Source organism: Zootoca vivipara, chromosome 4 (assembly GCF_963506605.1).
Source record: "Zootoca vivipara chromosome 4, rZooViv1.1, whole genome shotgun sequence".
NCBI classification, from domain to species: Eukaryota; Metazoa; Chordata; class Lepidosauria; order Squamata; family Lacertidae; genus Zootoca; species Zootoca vivipara.
This window is the reverse complement of record NC_083279.1, coordinates 58,001,080-58,020,142: the sequence shown is the minus strand read 5'-3', so window position 1 is coordinate 58,020,142 and position 19,063 is coordinate 58,001,080. Positions and strand designations below refer to the sequence as shown.

At 37.8% G+C, this 19,063-nt stretch overlaps 1 protein-coding gene across 4 annotated transcripts in view; it reads right to left on the bottom strand.

Moving 5' to 3' along the window:
- ROBO2 (roundabout guidance receptor 2) overlaps positions 1-19,063 on the bottom strand; it is a 417,793-nt gene that overhangs the window by 159,126 nt on the left and 239,604 nt on the right. For all 4 annotated transcript variants that reach the window (XM_035115776.2, XM_035115781.2, XM_060273643.1 and 1 more), the window contains exons 3-4: positions 3,193-3,350; positions 2,565-2,685 (exon numbers count right to left, since the gene is read on the bottom strand). In XM_035115776.2, the coding sequence (XP_034971667.2) occupies positions 2,565-2,685; positions 3,193-3,350 (279 nt within the window). The remainder of the gene's footprint in view (positions 1-2,564; positions 2,686-3,192; positions 3,351-19,063) is intronic.

Sequence of the window (19,063 nt, the reverse complement as noted above, 5' to 3'; positions counted from 1 at the left end):
AAAACAGGTCCGCCATTCCTGCAGGCGGAAACCGGAACCTCTTCTGTCTATCTCTTTCAGCACTTTCTGTGGACTTGCCAGAAACGTTATTAAATGCTTTCAGTTTCCCACACAAGCCAACCTTAATTTCCTGTTCTGGGTTTTATTTTAAGTACTTGTCCAACATTTACAGGGCTGGGTTTCTAGAAAAAGGCATTTAAATCAATATTAAACACCTAAGGTGGAATGTTTAAGTGCCTTGAGTTGCTTAAGGCATACTTCCTGCAGCCAAAATAACAATTACTGGGTTAACTTTAGCACTTCCATGGCAGGATAACTTCAGCATCTTCATGGCAGGCCATACTGCTTAAGCACATTATTAAAACTATCCCAAGTAGCCAGAAAACTCATCATCCAACATGGTGAGATTTTACCATATCATTATTAGGGTGAGTTGCTCATGGAAAGCAATGTCATGGCAGATACACACAAACATGACTTGCCATGATAATGGTAGGTTTGGGGTTTTGTTTTTTTAATGTATGGTAATTCAAACAAATAGTGTGGTGTTAGGTTCATGCGTATTGGGACTTATAAATCATGTAAAATGCATTTAAACTGGAAATTAGAATGCCTCCTCCCCATGTTCTATAATTTTATCATGTTGCAAAAGTCACTAGGTAGAGCCAATATAAAAATGTATAAAAATGAATCATACTGAAAATTGATGTTGGTCCAACATCAAGGGGACAGTTCAGAAAAATGCAAAACATGCTTGCCTGGCTAATGTTGGCCCATAGCTATGTCCGGTGGGATTGCCAATCTTGCCAAAGTCTTTCCCCCCCAGATGCCTGCCCCACTTTGAAAACTTTTGCCAAGTGCGTAAAGATGAATGCACACAAGTTAAATGTGCATAAATTGTGGGCTTACAGTACATGTTTTCATTACACTTCCTTTTGATACTGTTTCTTCTTCCTGCCTACATGGTCTGGAAGAAGGAAAGTTAACCAAATTATTCACAGACATATAAATAATATTTGTTTGCCATACTCTTGTATGAACCACTTTCTACATCCAGTGTCTGACAGACGTGAATGTTTATGCACTCCTTAGGTTGCAAAGCATTCCTATTTCAACTACCTTCAGATAACCAAAGAGTTCTGCAGATTTTGTACTGGTATCAATGGCGATCCAAAGAAGCATCCAAGGGAAACAGTCTATATTGGGGATAGACAATTTCCAGTCCTGAAAAAGTTTGTCTAAAGTTATCTATTTGCTCTAATGCCTTTATAGTGGCTCCCATGGACTCAACACAGAATTTAAATGTGAGTTTCTTAGTAATACAGACCCAACGCTATAACCCAGTACAATCCTCAAAAGTCCTAATACGTTCAATGGGACTTACCCCTAGTGAACCCCACTGGCTTGTGTTGTGGATGAAATGCATATTAAATGGACATTAATGTCTGATAAATTACTAGTAAAGACAAAGTCTTCGGGTTGTATTCAACTAACTTTTGCTCAGAGTTGTTGGCATCTATCTGTCTCGAGAGACAATGCAGTATACATCTGAGGGTGAAGTCAAACCACAGGAGAGTCACAGTGCCTGCTGCGGGTGCAGAGACCGGTAACTCGTAACTGCTGCCTCATGCATTGGTTTTGCTGTGTTAGCAGCACCAGAGTGACCTCTCCAAGGCACAAGCCTGGGCAGTGTGTATGGTGGCCCTAGACAGCCCAGATGACAAGACTCCATTCTTGGACTCACTGATGTGGTCTAAAGTAAACAGAGCAATACATTTGGCACCAGCTTGGCTGCAGAAGTTGCCAGAAGAATCATCCACTCCACTCTGAATTTGAGTAGCGTTTACTTCTTAGCCTTTTCCTCTCCCAAAGATGTCCCACAAGGCAGCGAGCTGATCAGAGTAGATCTATGGAAATTCATTGCCATGACTAAATTAATCTGAATGGTTCTACTAATGGTCCATTAATCTGAATGGTTCTACTCTGAGAAAAAGTTAGTTGAATACAATTCTGGCCAGCTTGAAGAATGAAAGAAACAGATATGCCAAAACAAAACAAAACTATTTTTGGGGATTAAAATGTGTACTTTTACTTTAAAGAAGTGGGGGGAAATACAGACATTGACTAAACTCCCATGTGTATAGTAATATATATTATGATGATCACTAAAATGTTCTTTTGGATAGACATTTACATTTACAAACGATTTTCATTCCTAGCACTAAATTCCTTTAGCAACATTCATTGGGATTTTCTGTACTTTCAGACAGCAATTTCACTATATTTCCAACAGTGCAAAAGAACATAAAAGGCTTTATCTAATTTAACTACGTGGATCTGAGTAAGTCCCAACCTTAATCCAGTACCTGGAATGGAAACGCTAATGCAGTGTTATGATTTTACTTATCAGAGAACAATTATTCAGTGTGGGAAAGCCACAAACTAATGTGGACAATTCTCCATTATTGTAGATGTGACAGTAGAAAGCTAACTTTATATATATATATATATTGTTCCTCCAGCTCAATAACAGAAGGAAGCAAATATTTCAGAAGTTCCCTTACCAAAGACAGTGAGCTCTGCTGGGTCACTATCCCGTTCTCCCACCATATTGGTGCCAACGCATGTGTACATTCCAGCATCACTCTTTCTTGTGTTCGAAATCATAAGCTTTCCACCTCTTATCTATCGGGGGGGGGGATGAAAAAAGTCTAAGTTTTAGCACACTGTAAATGGTTTCATATAACTAAAGATAAAAAGAGAAACACCAGTAGCAATATTTATAAATATTAGCAAATATCATTACTATTTCTAAAGCACTATTCTTCATGTAAGATTATTTAAAATTTGTGAAGGACACTTTGGTGACTTCGGTTCTTTGAAATATTTGGTGCTCTTGGTCACAAAAGGATTTCGCAAGTGCACTTTCACTGGACAATTGATGGGGAATGGAACTTTCTGATCACCCTTTCCACCTGAAAAAAAATGCTTATGAGAAGAGGCCCACCATGGACATTAATGGGGGGAAAAAAGAGAGAGCATCTCTGTCCATACCGTGATTCTCCCACACTCCGTTGTTTAACTGCAATGCTTAATTAAATGCTCTAATTTACCCGAAAACCCACACTGAGATTCACTTTTTAGCAAATTGATCAATATTTTTAGGTTCCCATTTCAGTAGGACAGACTTACACTGATTCTCTCTTCTCTGTCATCTATTCGTATTTTGTCTTTTTTCCAGTAGATGGTGGGCTCAGGATGTCCCCGAGGAGGCTGGCACTCTAAAATAGCTGGTTCACCGGCTGCCACAACAACGTCTGTTGGATTTTGTCGGAAATCATCCCGTAGTACTGATACAAAAATAATATATAAATAAAATAAAGGAAGAAAAAAGAAAGAAGATTTATTATAACAGCATACTGGCAAATAAAAAAAATCCTTGGTCGATATTTCTTTGGTGGCTATTTAACATGCATTATAAAAAATCCATCCCAATCAGCCACTATACCAGAAATAAATATGACTCCATAGGTCGCCGTTTCTCAGCATATGAGTACAGGCTATGCATATGTATTTTGTAGCAGTATTTCTCATATAAATGCACACATACACACCCAGTTTCTATTTTATTCTGCAGCCACACCTGCCAAGTGACATCTGGCCCATGTGACCTTCTGAGGACAAAAAACCCTAATAGTATGATTGCCATTCTAACACTGAATTCTTTTCATTAAGGAAAACAGCATGCTGGACTTTGCTTGTAACCTTTTGGAAACCCTGTGTGCCTGTCTCTCAACTGGCACCATATCCACAGCAGTCGCTTTAAAGTCATCTGGGCAAAAGAAGAGGTGACACACTACATGGTTTTACTTCTACTACTACTACTACTACTAATAATAATAATAATACCGGTAATAATAATATAATACTAAACAGCAACAACAATTTATGAAGGGTGCCAAGATCTAGGTATACATAAAGTTATGCCACCCCCCCACTTATTATCTTTGCTGCTATGATTCTGAGAGAAAATCAGAAGAGAGAAAATGCTTGTAGGTTACTCTCAACTGTTGGAAAACTAGGGAAATACCTTCTTATAGAAATTATGTCACAGCACAGGGATTAGACTTTAGTGTCCAGAAATGATATCATTTAATCATTATTCTTCCATGCATGTTCTATTCTCTAGGTTAATTGCCACCCTTAACAACACAGAACTGAAAAGAGCTCCAAAACCAACTACTAAAAATTAGGGCATCTCCTCTCTTGTAGTTCAACTATGCAAGAGGCTCATTACTGTTTTAATACAGATTTCACCTTTAGTGGAACAAGGGCCCTCTGAGAAACCAAGAGAAGCCTGTGTCTCACTAAAGGGGCAGTCCGGAACAGTTCAGCAGAAATGTTCACTCTTCACTTATAAAAAGACTTAATTTACTGCTTTTGCTGTTAATAAAATGTGCTCCATTTTAACATTTTGAACTGCACATTTCCCATTTTCGTGTGTTACATGCAAGGATAAAATTTATATGCACAAGGATTAGCCACTGAATGGGTTGAGGTGAGCCTGCATATAAATCTGGCTCTCAGCTACAGATATGGGCTTCTGCTTATCGTTTTAGCATTTTCAAGGCACACAGGTAAATCCTAAGAGGGGGAGAAACTAATTAAAGGTTAATTTAGTTTCTAATATAAAAAGGAGCTGTTTATGTACACCATGTCTAGACACAGAAAATAAAAATAAAAGAATTGGCATAAAAATCATTCTGGCAAGGACTCCACTTTCTCTAAAGGAACACATCTGGCATGGTGAAGGGCATATTTCAGAACCCTCTTCCCCATAGCTGCCAAGTTTTCCCTTTTCTCGCGAGGAAGCCTATTCAGCATAAGGGAAAATCCCTTTAAAAAAGGGATAACTTGGCAGCTATGCTCTTCCCACATTTTTCTTGCCTAAAGCTTCAACTGAAAGATATACTCTGGACTGGTGCACATTATACAAATCTTTCCCATAAAAAAGCAAGTAAGATTTATATCATTTGCATCTGTCAAGAATTCACATTTGATAGAAAAGAAAGAAAAGAGTGAGGAATAGTTAATTTTGGAGACAAAATAGAATGATGATTTCCTACCACAGAAGAGCACAGAATGTGGCAAAGTACATCCAAAACACAGAAGTAAGAAATACACTATCAGAAGGCCAGCATATTCAACAATGACAATCCACAAAATTTTCCATTCTGTAATATTCCTCTGTTTATATCAATATACAAACACAGAAAGTTAGAAAATAACGAGAACAAAGTTTACGGTATTTCACAAATGGAAGTTTGGTAACCTTCAGGATCAAAAATTACAATTTAAAAATTACACAGCAAGTCAAGCACCAATCCCAGGATGTTACAATACTGGAAACACTGATCTCTAAACTCTACTTGGCCTCTGGATGATTTACATAATCACTGCCATGCCCACTTTAGGATAATTACATTTTAGCATCAGTGTATGCTTTTTTCTACTGTCTTCTGTCAGTGATCAAGCAATCACTTTCTACTCACTGTAATCCTTGCCACCTGCCCCCAATCTAGCCTTTGGGCTGGGACCGTGATCTGTCTGCATGTAATCCATCAGAATAGAGGAAAGGCAATTGTGTGTCAAGACCCTCAAGACCCTGTTGGAATGAAAAACTTCAAACGGACACAGAATTTAAGTTTAAAGTTATTGGGCAAATTTTGGCCACAACTTTATTGCTTACAAATGTGAGTGGCATTGGCTTAGGTATTGGCAAAAGACTATATCGGACTCCTGTCCCCTTTGCAGGAAGTCTGCAAGGGTAAATCACCCAAACGGTAGCTACTTCGGGGGAACCCGCCTGCATCTCCCTGGTGTTCCCAGAGGGCTGGTATGGCCCTAGCCCCTCAAGCAGACTTTGGACAGGATCCAGGCCCCGGATTTCCTTTAACTGAATACCCTTGTACCATGGGAGGGGCAGGCAATGGCTGACCTTCCCTCCCCCACTAAAAATTAAGCCAATGCCTAATCGCCAAACCTTACAAAGTTGTGATGATTGCTAAGAAGTAGGCGAAAACCAAGTGGTCAGTGCCAATTTTGGCAAATGGAAAAATTCCTACCCGGTCCCCGTCCCAAGGCGGGCAACCAACCGAAGTTCAAAGCAAGGCCAGAAGACACCTAAAACAACAACAATAAAGGGGAGGGTGGGTGGGTGTTCGGCAGCGCAAAGCAAGTGCTTGGCATGCGTCGCGCTGCTGCTTTTAAACTCTTCTTCACAATTACCCTTCAAATTGATTGGGCAATTGGCTCTGGGAATTGTGGTGCCACCCTGGTATGATGGTAATGACTCTTCCCATGTCAGGGTGGGGGGGGTGGATTGAGGGCCTGCCCGCAACCAGGACCATCCATTAAGATGATCCCACTCCTCAAACAAGCGAGAAATTAACTGTAGTTCTTTAGAATGTAGAAAAGGCATGTAATAAATAGCCTAATTACTGAACATCCATCCTGATTTGTTTGCATAATATTTCTATTTAGTGACAACTCATTCTTTTTGCAAGGAGCCTAGTCAACTTTACATCAAGCAAACTTTATTCCACATAATCCTGCCACTTTCCTTATCACAAAAAGTCAAACTTTGCGGGTAAGTACAATCGTAGCACAAAAATGCCAAATCAACTTTAATTGTGCAACATGCATTTTCTGGGATATAACTGAGTGAATCCTGGTAATATTGACAGCTTGGATCCATGGGATTTTGGTCAGTGAAATTAGAATTGCACCAACCTGAAGCATATTTTTCCATTCCTAGTGAAAGGTCAGCAGGTTGGGTTTCAGGCTCCGCCCACAGTCTAACACAGGCAGAAATGTTTGGGGACAAAGGGCTTCCATAATTCAGTTTGAGAACTGATAAAGACAGTAAAACAGAGAAAATAGATCCTACGTCCCAGAGAGTATAAGATGATTCTTTGCAGTCATCATATTTTGGCAGGCCCTGCTGTCCTTTCATTAGGAATGGAAAACTAAACTTTAGGTAGGCACAATTGTACTTTATGCCATTCTGGTAATGAGAGATCAGTAGGTTGGAATAACCTTGGGCGGAATAATAGGAGACTGCAAGGATGACAGAGGGAGGATCTTTTGCAGGACCCTTCGACCAAAGGCTGCTTCAGTGCTCCTCCACTGTTCAGGTAAGGCTCTCCTGAAAGATGTGAACTAAGTTTCTAGATTTTATATTCTATACAGTATAATTTTTTCATACTAGGAAATCTGTTAAAATGTAGATTTGGAAAAAAACCACCCTCAAATAGATCTTTAAATATGATACAGTTGACATGTCAAACACAGTTCCAGAAGCTCCCCAAAGAACTGGTGTATAATCTGTTTCAAATATTCTGACATTCCATAGGAGATGAGAATAAGCGCACAGCCAAACTAATGGCAGCTTGGCCATTTTCATCTGGGATTGGAAGCATCTGAGAGTAGGCAGAGAATCAGTCAAGGAAGTGATGATGGACCTCAACCATTTATTTCAGTCTCACACTGGATGGTTGTAAGAGATACAATATTATGCTTTACAGCACACATACAATAATGCTCCAGACGAAATTTAATTGTTATTTGATGAAGAATACATATACTTCTGAAGTACCGTACCATTAATGGTTGAAAGCTTCATGTTGCAACAGTATAGTGAAGAGAAACACTTGCAGCTTAAGCGCCTGCTGCAACAGGGGGAAAGGTGTGCTACCAAAGCAACTCCTCACTAAATATGCCAGTTTATGCCCAAATCCAGACCAGGTCAAACTAATGTCTATGAACTCTAGGAATTTTATAGAAAGGGAATTCATTTCCTCCTCTGTGATGATTTGTTTAAATGAGTCTGAGTGTTTTTTTGGTGAAGTAAAAGGGGTGATAATCATTAATATATATATCCATAGTGTAATCCTTCCTTCTACCATAAAAGCTCTCAGACCCTAAGAAAAGGGGGGAAACACATTTTAATAGGATTTACATTTACATGATGATTACAAATAACCATCTGTCTGCTTCTAGTTTTCAATCTGGTCTGTGTCCCATGAGTCCCTAGCCTATGGTCAAAGCAACTAAGCTAGAAGGGAAAAAGTACAGGTCTGTCAGGAGATTTTGGATAATTTACATTCTTTTGCCAGAGTGCCTGGTTTCTCCTATCTACACAAATAAATTACAGGGAATGTTTTCTAAATTCCATATACATACATTATAAAATATAGTGTGTGTATACACACATCAATATTTAAAATAACAGATGTATTTTATACAATACATTGTTTTGGTCCTCTCATTTTGTGAAACTGAGTTTTTAATCTCTATAATAAAATTGGCTCTTGGTATGATACTCTAGGTAGGAACCAAACATAGTGGTTCATCTCATTCTAGCAATCTCACCACTTTACTGCATAATATTCTAATAAATTAGAACAAGGTGAACTTTGCTTTGTTGTCACTCGTGCGGAAAGAGAGCTTGGGAAACTCTGCTTGGAGATTAGGCACCAAGGCAAGCCGTGACGGGAGAATTTCCAGTCAGATGATAAGTAGTCTCAAGCCATCTTTCAGCAGAATGCGAAGGATCCTGTCCGCCTGTATGATAAAATAATCATTGGGCTACCACTTGCCCTCCCACCCCACAGCCGTAAGCTATTGTAGCAAATTATGTACAACCCTCAGAGTTGTATTCATTTATCCAAGAAAAATCAAAATGATTTTTATGGGATTTGGCACATTCCAAATCATTGTTGCTATACTGCATTTGCTAAGACAACCCATGGTTAAATATGAATATGCAGGGTCCTGGAGAAGAGACTGTAGCAGCTTTGTACTTCCATGGTCCTTTTAACTCAGTGAGGCTAAACCAAAATTTGGCTTAATGAGTTGTCCAAACACGGGCTCTTGTTTAAGCTTAAAAAAACCAAACCCAAATGTTTGTCGCTACCAGCAGCTTAATTAGATTTCTATATTTACTTATCTTAATGTTGAACTATAATGGCACATTAAGCAAGACAAACATGAGCTATGAGGCCTGAAAATGCCTTCCCATTGATATGGCCACTAAACTGCCATTGCCACCTGTGCCCCAGCGCACCAAGTTCCATTTATTGCAAGTAGAAAACAGAATGCACAGAAATTGTCTCACAGTCTCCAAAACTAGTTGTTCCTTTACTATCCCATCTATGCTTTTGGCTGATCATCTTTAAGACTTTCCTCCCAGCCAATATTCAGCTTTCAGCAGCTACAGAGCATGCTCGGCTCTCACTGAGCTGTTTTTAAAGAGGGGGGGGGTCTTATTAGGTCCCCTCCCCAATATATTTTGTACTTTCATAAATCTTGAGTATCGCAACATCTCACCTTCGGTTATCAGAAGCATGCTGTTTTGCTTTAGTTCTGTCACCATTCACTGCCCAAGTTTGATATTAGAGAAAGTGATGCTAAGAGTGTATACATACCTTGATATTGTTTGTTACAAAACTCTCACACTCCCATGCAAGTATTTATGTTCTATACACTTAACTTAGAGAGACAGCCGTTTATGCATATAATATCATAATCCTTATTTTCTCTTTCATTTCTCTGGGACTAAAATAGTAACAACTGAATGATCAGATTGTTTCTGTGACCTTCAATCCTTTCAAACTATTTTTTCAGCAAAATCATTAAAAATATCACCATCTGATTAAACCCTGGGGAAATCCTCCATAGGCTTTCTGAGCCCTGCCTTACTTTAGAGAAGATTCTGTCTTCTTCAGTTGCATCAGGTGTTACAATCATACCTGTACGTTACAGCCACTGGGAGTCAGTCTGTTAAATATGTCATCAACAGTTAAGTGATTTAAGGAAGTTAACTTTCTTGCGCACACAGGTTTCTGCTGATGCTTTATTATTTCTGTTGATGCTCTCTTACTGCTGACTGGTTTTTATTTTTCCCACACCAACAGGACAAAAAGAAGATCCTATACGTTCTTAGAATTCATTGTGTTCAACTGAATGCAAGCTGACATCTTTGTATTTTCTGGAAAGATTCTATTTGACTGTTGATGATATGAGGAGTGGAAGTCTTTCTAATCCAGAATATAAAATATTTATGAGTAAACTAGGAGATGGAAAACAAAGTTATATGACCTATCTACATTGTAGTGAAGCCCCAATAACCTTATCTCCCCCTCGCTTTTAGCTCCTAATGAATTCTGAATGCTGCAGTTAACATTCAGCAATCTCATTACACATCAGCCATAAATCTTCAAAGGCATCACTTTTGTTTTGACAACCAAGGAAAGGAGAGAAAAGCAATAAGCATTTCTGAGCATGCTTTTTGTTGATGTAGATTTCTTTAAGATCAGACTGAAATTATTTTACATGCACTATGCATATGATAATGGAATATTTGGGATCATGCTGAAAAATATTTCCAGGTTCACAACAGACACATTTTCCTTCTAATGTTGTTGAATACCGTACATTCCCCTTTAGCCAAACAGCCTAAATCCTACAATATAAATGTCAAAATACTATTTTTTTGGAATTTAAAAATGGTTAATATTCCTTAATTGAAGAAGGCTTAATATAGGTTTGCATGCAATTACAGAAAATACAGTATGTGTATATTTTTGTACCCCAAGTTTGTATATTTTCAAACCTTGAGATTTAACAAAACAAACCAGTAAACTGTTCTTATCTAATGACATTTTTCGCTGAACCATGTCTACTGTTCGCACATGCCCCACATGTATAGAAAGAGCTTGGAATATACTTTTACATAGCAGTCTACCAAATGGAGTTCAAATAATAAGGTAATGTCAGTCTTCAGACTTTCACCTTAGTTTATATAAATGCCCCCAAATAAAAAACTGCATTTTTTTAACCTCCATACTTAAACAGTTACAGAATTTTGCAGAAGATGAATTAATCATGGGCGGAGACAGATTTATTTACATCTTTCCAAATAAATATGATTTGATTGATGTATGAGGATCCTTTCATAAAAAAAAGAAAGATTTTAGTTTATACTGACAAAGGTATTTTTTTTAAAAAATGTAGAATACATTATAAACTTATGTCTACTTCACTTAAAAATAAAATTCAAGAAGCTAAAATTGGCAACATCTTCCATCTTTTAAACATGCATGGAACCATATCCTCATGGCATTTTGATGCTAAATTACTTACTAACCAATAATCTGTGGAAGCCATCTCCACAAGCATCTCAGAATACGTTGAACATACTGCATATATAGATTTACCAGGAAAAAATACCGGTAATATGGGGTGCTATAAAAGCAGTAGAAAGAGAGTGTTGTATGGCGGAAAAAAATAAGATGTGTAAACAACATGCTTAAACAGAAACATCTTTACATCATGAATTGGAAAAAAATTAGAACATTACCATAAACGAACTGGTTCCCTAAAAATTAGGAAACAAATTAAAGACATATGTGACTCCTGGGGGAAGATATGACAGACCGCTGCTCGCCAACAGAGATAATTACATGGTGCTTGATGATAGCTAAACTTTAAATCTTGCTTATTAAATTCACTCTTGAAAAATAGAGTGAACAAGGGATTAACCTCTGATGCTTGGAAAAAGTCCACTTTCTATGCTGGTAGACTGAGAAGCTGCAAGGAACCTAGATGAGAGTGAGTGACGTAGAGTGGAGGAAATAAAATTGTGCCCCCAAACCATCCAACAGCCCCCAAGGCATAAGGTCGACAAAGCCTACCTTTCTCTAATTATCTTTATAGCTGCTATAAAGGTTATAGAGGTTACTTGTCTGCCAGTTGGTTTATATCCAGTATGTGAGCTACTATCTGGTTTAAGAAGAGTCGATCATTAAAAGATTGAAGGCATAACTAAAAGCATGCTCTAATTTTAGCAACCAAGAAAGATTTAAAAGAACAAGGGAGTTCTAATTGCTAGAAATTCTTATTTTATTTTTAACTCTCTGTTTTCTCAATAAAAGTGTTAACTTCAAACCGAAAGTAATTTTCCTATGTCACATGTCCCCCTGTGGGAAAGAAAGTGGATAGATAAGAAATGCTGTGGATATCTTAAGGTGGAGACGGGAGACAGAGGTTTTTAAAGTGGAGACTGTGAATATCTTAAGGTATCAGTTGAGCTATTAATAAGACCAAGAACCCCCATTATGCCAAATACATCCTTTGACACTCCATTGACTATTGGCATCTTGCAGCAATTATTGAAGGAACAATGAAAAGAGATCAGAGCTGTAATTGATGAAAATGTACCACTCACACAAGAAACTAAGGATCATCACAGCCAACCACAAATGAAAAATCACATTCTAAGACAAATCCCGACCTCTCCCACCAACAAAGAAGCACGAACAAACAACAGAGAACCTGCACAAACAACGCTGACGCCGAACCCCTACACATATCAAGAAAAACAGAAACATCGACAATCCACCACACCAAACTCCCCATCCCACCCATCCCTTTTCCCCCTTCCTCATAATGTCTCAATAAGTAAAATTGATGTGTAAAAATGATACATGGGAGAAAAATATATATGAGACATTCCACTACCTTTGTAACCCAAGAAAATCCTTAATAAAAATAATTATAAAAAATAATTAAATAAATAAATAAATAAAATGTACCAGTGAAGAATGAAAAGGAAAAGGGATTTAATGAAGACATAGAGGCTTCATTACTTTGAAATAATGAAGCCTCTGTGTCTTCATTACTTTAACATACAATACTTTGGCCATCTCATGAGAAGACTCCCTGGAAAAGACCCTGATGTTGGGAAAGATTGAGGGCACAAGGAGAAGGGGACGACAGAGGATGAGAAGGTTGGACAGTGTTCTCGAAGCTACGAACATGAGTTTGACCAAGCTGCGGGAGCCAGTGGAAGACAGGGGTGCCTGGCGTGCTCTGGTCCATGGGGTCACGAAGAGTCGGACACGACTAAACGACTAAACAACAACAGAGGCTTTGGAGAACATTATTGATAAAGGATTGCCAGAACAGGAGAATAAAATGGTAGAGTTGGATGACATGGATAAGTCCTTTGTGTGGGTATCTAGAAGACTGAAACAGCCAAATGGCAGATGTTGGAGGAGTGGAATGAAGCCATGGACAGAGAGATGAGGAGACATCCTGAGCTGGCAGAGATAGACTGGAGAGAGAGCATTTGGTATACAATTTGGAGTGAATTCAGAGAAAAAAGCTAGCAAAGCTTTGGTGTTTTTCTTGAAAAAAAAAGAGTAGTGTAAATGGAAGAAATACATTTTTAAAATCAGGATGGAAACCCATGGCAAGTATAACAGGAAATTGAATCAGAAGATATGGAACTGGGTATGAATTGATGAATACACAATAAGTTAAATAACTATGGAATATTACCGTATTTTAACATATGACTACAATCCTGTATGGTCTTTTGGTGTAGAAAGGAAAATGAATTAATCTAAGGAATATTCATTGGGAATGGCACAGTAGCCAGTGTTTAACTTAAAGAGAAAAATACCTGCAGTCCAATCTTCCCCAACCAGGCACCATCCAGATGTCTGGAGCTACAATTCCCATGCTTGGGTCATCTTGGCTGGGGATGATGGAAACTGTAGTAATACAAAACATCTGGAGAGCCCCAAGTTGGAGAAGGATGCATTGGATAATTCTGTCGGTAGAGCATGAGTGTTGTGGGTTCAAGCCCTACATTGGGCAAAAAAAAATCCTGCATTACAGCGAATCGGACTACATGACCTTCATGGTCCCTCCCAGCTCTGCAATTCTGTGATTCTAAGGCTGCTCTATTATCCATAACTTGTTAATATAAAACTCTCTCTTAAGTCACAGTAATACAACCAGAAAATCAGAAAGCAGTCGTTCTAAAGGGAAAGACTTAAAAATCTATTTTCTTGTTACAAAAAAGAATATGCCACAGTGCATTTGTTACATTATTTGCTATATTATTTACAAACAACACATTTTATTAAATCCACAAAAGAATAATAGCGAATAAATCAATGTGTCGTGTCAATGTAATAACAACATTATTACATCTATTAGTAAGCATAGATATGTTGCTGGGCTCTTAGCTGAGGGACTTCATAAAATGAATAATATTCTTTCTTAAACAATATAATTAACTCTTAATGAACCTTTCCCTTTTCCCAGTAAATTCAATTTAGTCTAATCCTTGGGTTTATGGTAATGTTGAGCTCATTAAAATGTTACTTAAAACTCATTAAAATGCACACTGAGAGGTAACAGCTTCATTACAGTAATATATGGTAAAAGAAAAAAAGAATGCTTTATTATCATTTAATTGTTTCCAAAACTGAATACATTTGCATAGTGATAAGGTTCACAGGATACTTTAGATGGTACTCAATAATTAAGCAGCTCAGTAATTAAAAATGCATTTCTAAAAATAATTTTATGTTATTGCTTATTCTTGGTTGTTTTTCCAATTAGGAAAAGTAGCCATATCAATCCAGCTCATGAAATTGGGTGGAACAGATAGACAAGAAGATGAGATTAATTTTTCTTAGTTTCAGACAATGCGTATTTTTGTTCCATTTATTTTCTGTTCATAAACTTGAAGAATCAGTGACTATTACATTAAAATGTAAGGTATGCATATTCTAGTAAATGAGAACAGCCAAGTATTAGTCATTTAATTAAGTTGGCAAATTGTCTAGTAATGTAGAAATGCATTACAGTAACACCTGATGCTGACTTTTAAAGTGCAAGTTGCTGCATTTTTTCACTATAGATTCAGAAGGGCCCAGGTTTAATACCTGGCATATTTAGATAGTTTGGCAAAGACCCATGGAGAGTCACTGAAAATTAGTGAACACAATACTGATGACATCTCTAGCACACATGTGCACACACAAACACAACAGTTTTTATATATAAACCACCAAACTTTTTTCACTGGGCCACACCTTCAGAATAAAAATTTGCTCATGCCACACCGAATTTTTAATTGATAAGAACATTTGAAAAAAAAGAAACAACTCTCAGCAGTGCTTGATTTATAACACAGAATATGATCATAAAACATCCAGAAAGTATAAAACAATGCAGCTACATCAGAACATGCATCATTCCCAACATATAATTATAAACGAGCACCTTACATATGTATAAAACCCAATGTGAAGGGTGAGCTTTCTTTTGCCAGGTAATCTGCATTCAAAGCATGGGGCTTGAGGTGGTTAAGATACAGCACAACTAGGGGCCCCTGGCAGATGACAGTCCGTGCCTGCAGAACCCCCATATGCTCACCAATGGGCAGCCCAGTGAGTGGTAGTCATGCCTGTCATTGCTTAGAGTAATGGTCAAAAGTGATTGTGCTCAGGATGGGGATCATAGAATCACAGAATTGGAAGAGGACATGAAAGTCATCTAATCCAGTGGTCCTCAACCTTGGGCCTCCAGATGTTTTTGGCCTACAACTCCCATGATCCCTAGCTAGCAGGACCAGTGGTCAGGGATGATGGGAATTGTAGTCTCAAAACATCTGGAGGCCCAAGGTTGAGGACCACTGATCTAATCCAACCCCTTGCAATGCAAGAATCTTTTGCCCAATGTGGGGCTCAAACCCAGGATCCTGAGAATAAGAGTCTCATGCTCTACCGACTGAGCAAAAGGGGACAGGTAACTCCAATACAAAACAAATTACTGTAGTACCAAGGTCTCTAGAATAAAATATGATCCATGGCTGGTTCACAGACAGTTGCTTGTTACTGGACTCAAGAGGAAGTGATAAGTTAATCTTTGTCAGCCACAATAAGGCAGTTGAGGTTTGAGAGTATTTAACACTCTCTGTTATGCATGGGTGCCTTGAATAATGGAAGTGAACTTCAAAAATGCTTATGAAACTCTCAAGATGTTCTAGCATCTTGTTAAATGAATGCAGGCATGCTGTGAGCCCAACACTGTGAATTTGGTTCAAATGGCTGAATATAGCATAAAATAAAGAGTTAAATAGTTATATGTGGATATGGAAATTCTTTTCTGTCTTTGATAAATACAGCAAAATTAAGAGAATATATATTACAAGGTTTTTATGGGACCTGAATTTTAGGAAAATGAAGGAGTAGGAGGACGGCAAATGGTGTGTGTGTGTGTGTGTGTGTGTGTGTGTGTGTGTGTGTGTGTTATAAAACTCCATAGATCTAAACATTGTTATATTGTACAGTAAATCAGGTTGTATTTCCAAAATCTCTGTTGATTCGTTTTTTAAAATGCCTGCTCTCTCTCTCTGTGTGTAGAGATTTCCATTTCCATTTCTATAATCTTTCACATTTCATTTTCTGAGCCTTTTGAAAAGAAAACAAATAATATGCCTCTCTAGCCAAGTAAACAATCTCTCATTTTATCTTTATCGCACATTCCTGTAGATAAGTTATGTCATTTCTTTGGAGCCCAATGTGAGATGCCTGGAAATAAATAAGCCAGATGGAAACTAAGTAATTGGAATAATAAGTATTAATGTCGAAAACTCTCTCCATTGTATTTCCATGTATTCATTGAGCAAGGTTAAATGAGATACCATAAATACAAACTAGAAGATAGATGATACATTTGAAAACAAGTAATTGCATATTATACTTACTAGCTTTCCCCTATGTAAGCACAATCTAAATTGAAAAGCCAGGAAAACCCTGTAAATAAATGGAAGACAAAAGCAACTAGAGACTCAATTTTTAACTGATATTTTTGGCAGGGCATCATTACATAGTCCGAGGAGCCTTTGCTTCACACTGTATACACATATAATAACTGTTTTCACATGATTTGCAAGATTATGATCCCGAGCTATATTATTCATTTGCAAATATGTTCATATTTGAAACACGCAACAAATTATATAGATGCTGTTTTACATATAACTATGAAAGTGGTCTGGAAAGGGAGAATCAAAGAGAATACTAAACAAACAAAGAAGAGGGCCAGTAGGGAATAATGAGCATCTGGGCGACCATAGTCTGCATGAGTGTGAACAAAGTAAAAATACACACCCATGTATAATCAGACCACTGCTGCTGTTAATACTACATATTATTCCACAGCAAGGTTCCAAAATGTTGTTGTTGGGTAAGCGAAGAGTTGATTTACATGATCAGGTAATAACTAATTCATGTAATGATAATCCCATCACACACAAGTTTCCTCCCACTCCCACTGATGCCCCAAACATGATGAAGAAAGTCACAACAGAAGGTCTAATGTACAATGAAAGTTTTTAATGACTGGCTATCACATAATTGTAGTACTGGCCAAGATCAAAATTGTTACTGTATGCTGCTGCTGTTGGGCTTTGAGAAGCTAGTTCACAAATCTCAGTCAGCCATTATGTTTATGGGTGCCCTTGGGCCAGCTGCTATTTCTCAGCCAAAAGGACCTCACAAAGGTTGTGAAGAGGATGAAGCAGGATACACTGCTTATAGGAAGGACATAACAACAGTTAAATATTGAACTACCCGATGCTGAATTACTCAGCTGGCAGACTAAGCACATCCTTGGGGCACCAGCAAAACAGGGGAACAAAAAAGAAAGAGAGAAATATTTTGTTGGGAAAAAATGACATCTGATATTTAAAAAATAGCATCAGAGTCGCCATCAGGGGAAAAATCAGAACTTTATTAGACTTCCTTACACTCCACTACACAATTACAGTATATTTTATGCTTTAGTATTGTTTTTATTTTAAGTACATACAGGGGGCACCATAATCTTTTCAGTGCTTAGGTCTTCATCCAGCTCTGGAATTAACTAAAACTTTGGTTATGTTGATGGCAGTGCAACACTATGCCCAGTACAAAGTCATAATCCTTAGGAAAATCAGAAGTCAGTCCCATTGACTTTGATGGTACTTACTTCCAGCAAGTGTGTCTAGGTACTTTTTGTGGGATTGCAAGGTATGACTTCAGCGTGTGTTTCTTTTAATCTAATTAGGTCATTCCTTTTGCCCATTTCTTTGGACCTACTCTTTGTCTGCTTCCTATGCTTCCTAAAGGAAGACAAATATGATGGTGGTGTTTCATTTTAAAACTAAATTTAACTTGTTTGCAAACATCTGAGCATATATTCATAATTGGAAATTGGAAATTGTTTTAAGGTGGAGTGTATTTTTAAAATAGGAAGCTGACAAATCTTCCTATAAGTTAAATTAACCACCGTCCAGCAGCAAATGCCAACAGTAGGCACAGCAGGTTTTTTTTTGCTTGAAATTGGTATGTCCACTTTCAGGCAAATAAAAGTTCAATTAATTCCCAAAATACATTTGGAAAAGTATTCAACAGTTAGAACTTAATCGTGGAAGAATATGGTGTAGTGCACAGTACTTAACACCAAGCACTAGGACTCCAAATAAGGTCTGGTATTTCCTGCCAGCTTTTAATTTAAGCTCCAGACTTCTTTGCTACTGCCTCATGCTTCCATTTTCCTTAATGTGAACTGAAGTCACTTGGCTTTCATCAGCTTCCTATAAAGTGGAAAATCTGTCAAAACCTGTTTTTAAATAGAGGAAGGTGGGAAAATGAAAGGAATTTGTGCCAAACAACAGAGAGAAGCAGTCTGGATGTTTTTGCTTTCTCCTACTAAAAACGCTAACATCACCTGTCCTCCAAATCCCTGTGCTCCACCCCCTAAGGATTGTTGTTAGTAAAAGAAAGCAGTCTGGCCCACCTCCTGACGTCTTTAATTGACTTCATAGTGAGTGTTATCAAGAGCTAGTCAAGCAGTGCTAATGGTGCCTGCAGATTGTTCACACATGGCATCGCTGGCATACGTTGGCCCTTAAAAGGACTAATAGGACAGTGTAATCTCTACTCAGTGTGTGAGCAAGAACCAAGGGCTATCTGGAAAAACAACAAATAATTAGGCAGGGTTCTTCTCAGACAAAGGCAGCATAATAAAGACTACCTTTCAGCACAAATACTAATTCTCTAGCAACCTTTTATTACAGTACAAATGTTTTTAACAATAGTGTATAATTGCATGGTTTAAGCTGAATTATTTTCTGCAATTAAGTATTTTTATTTAC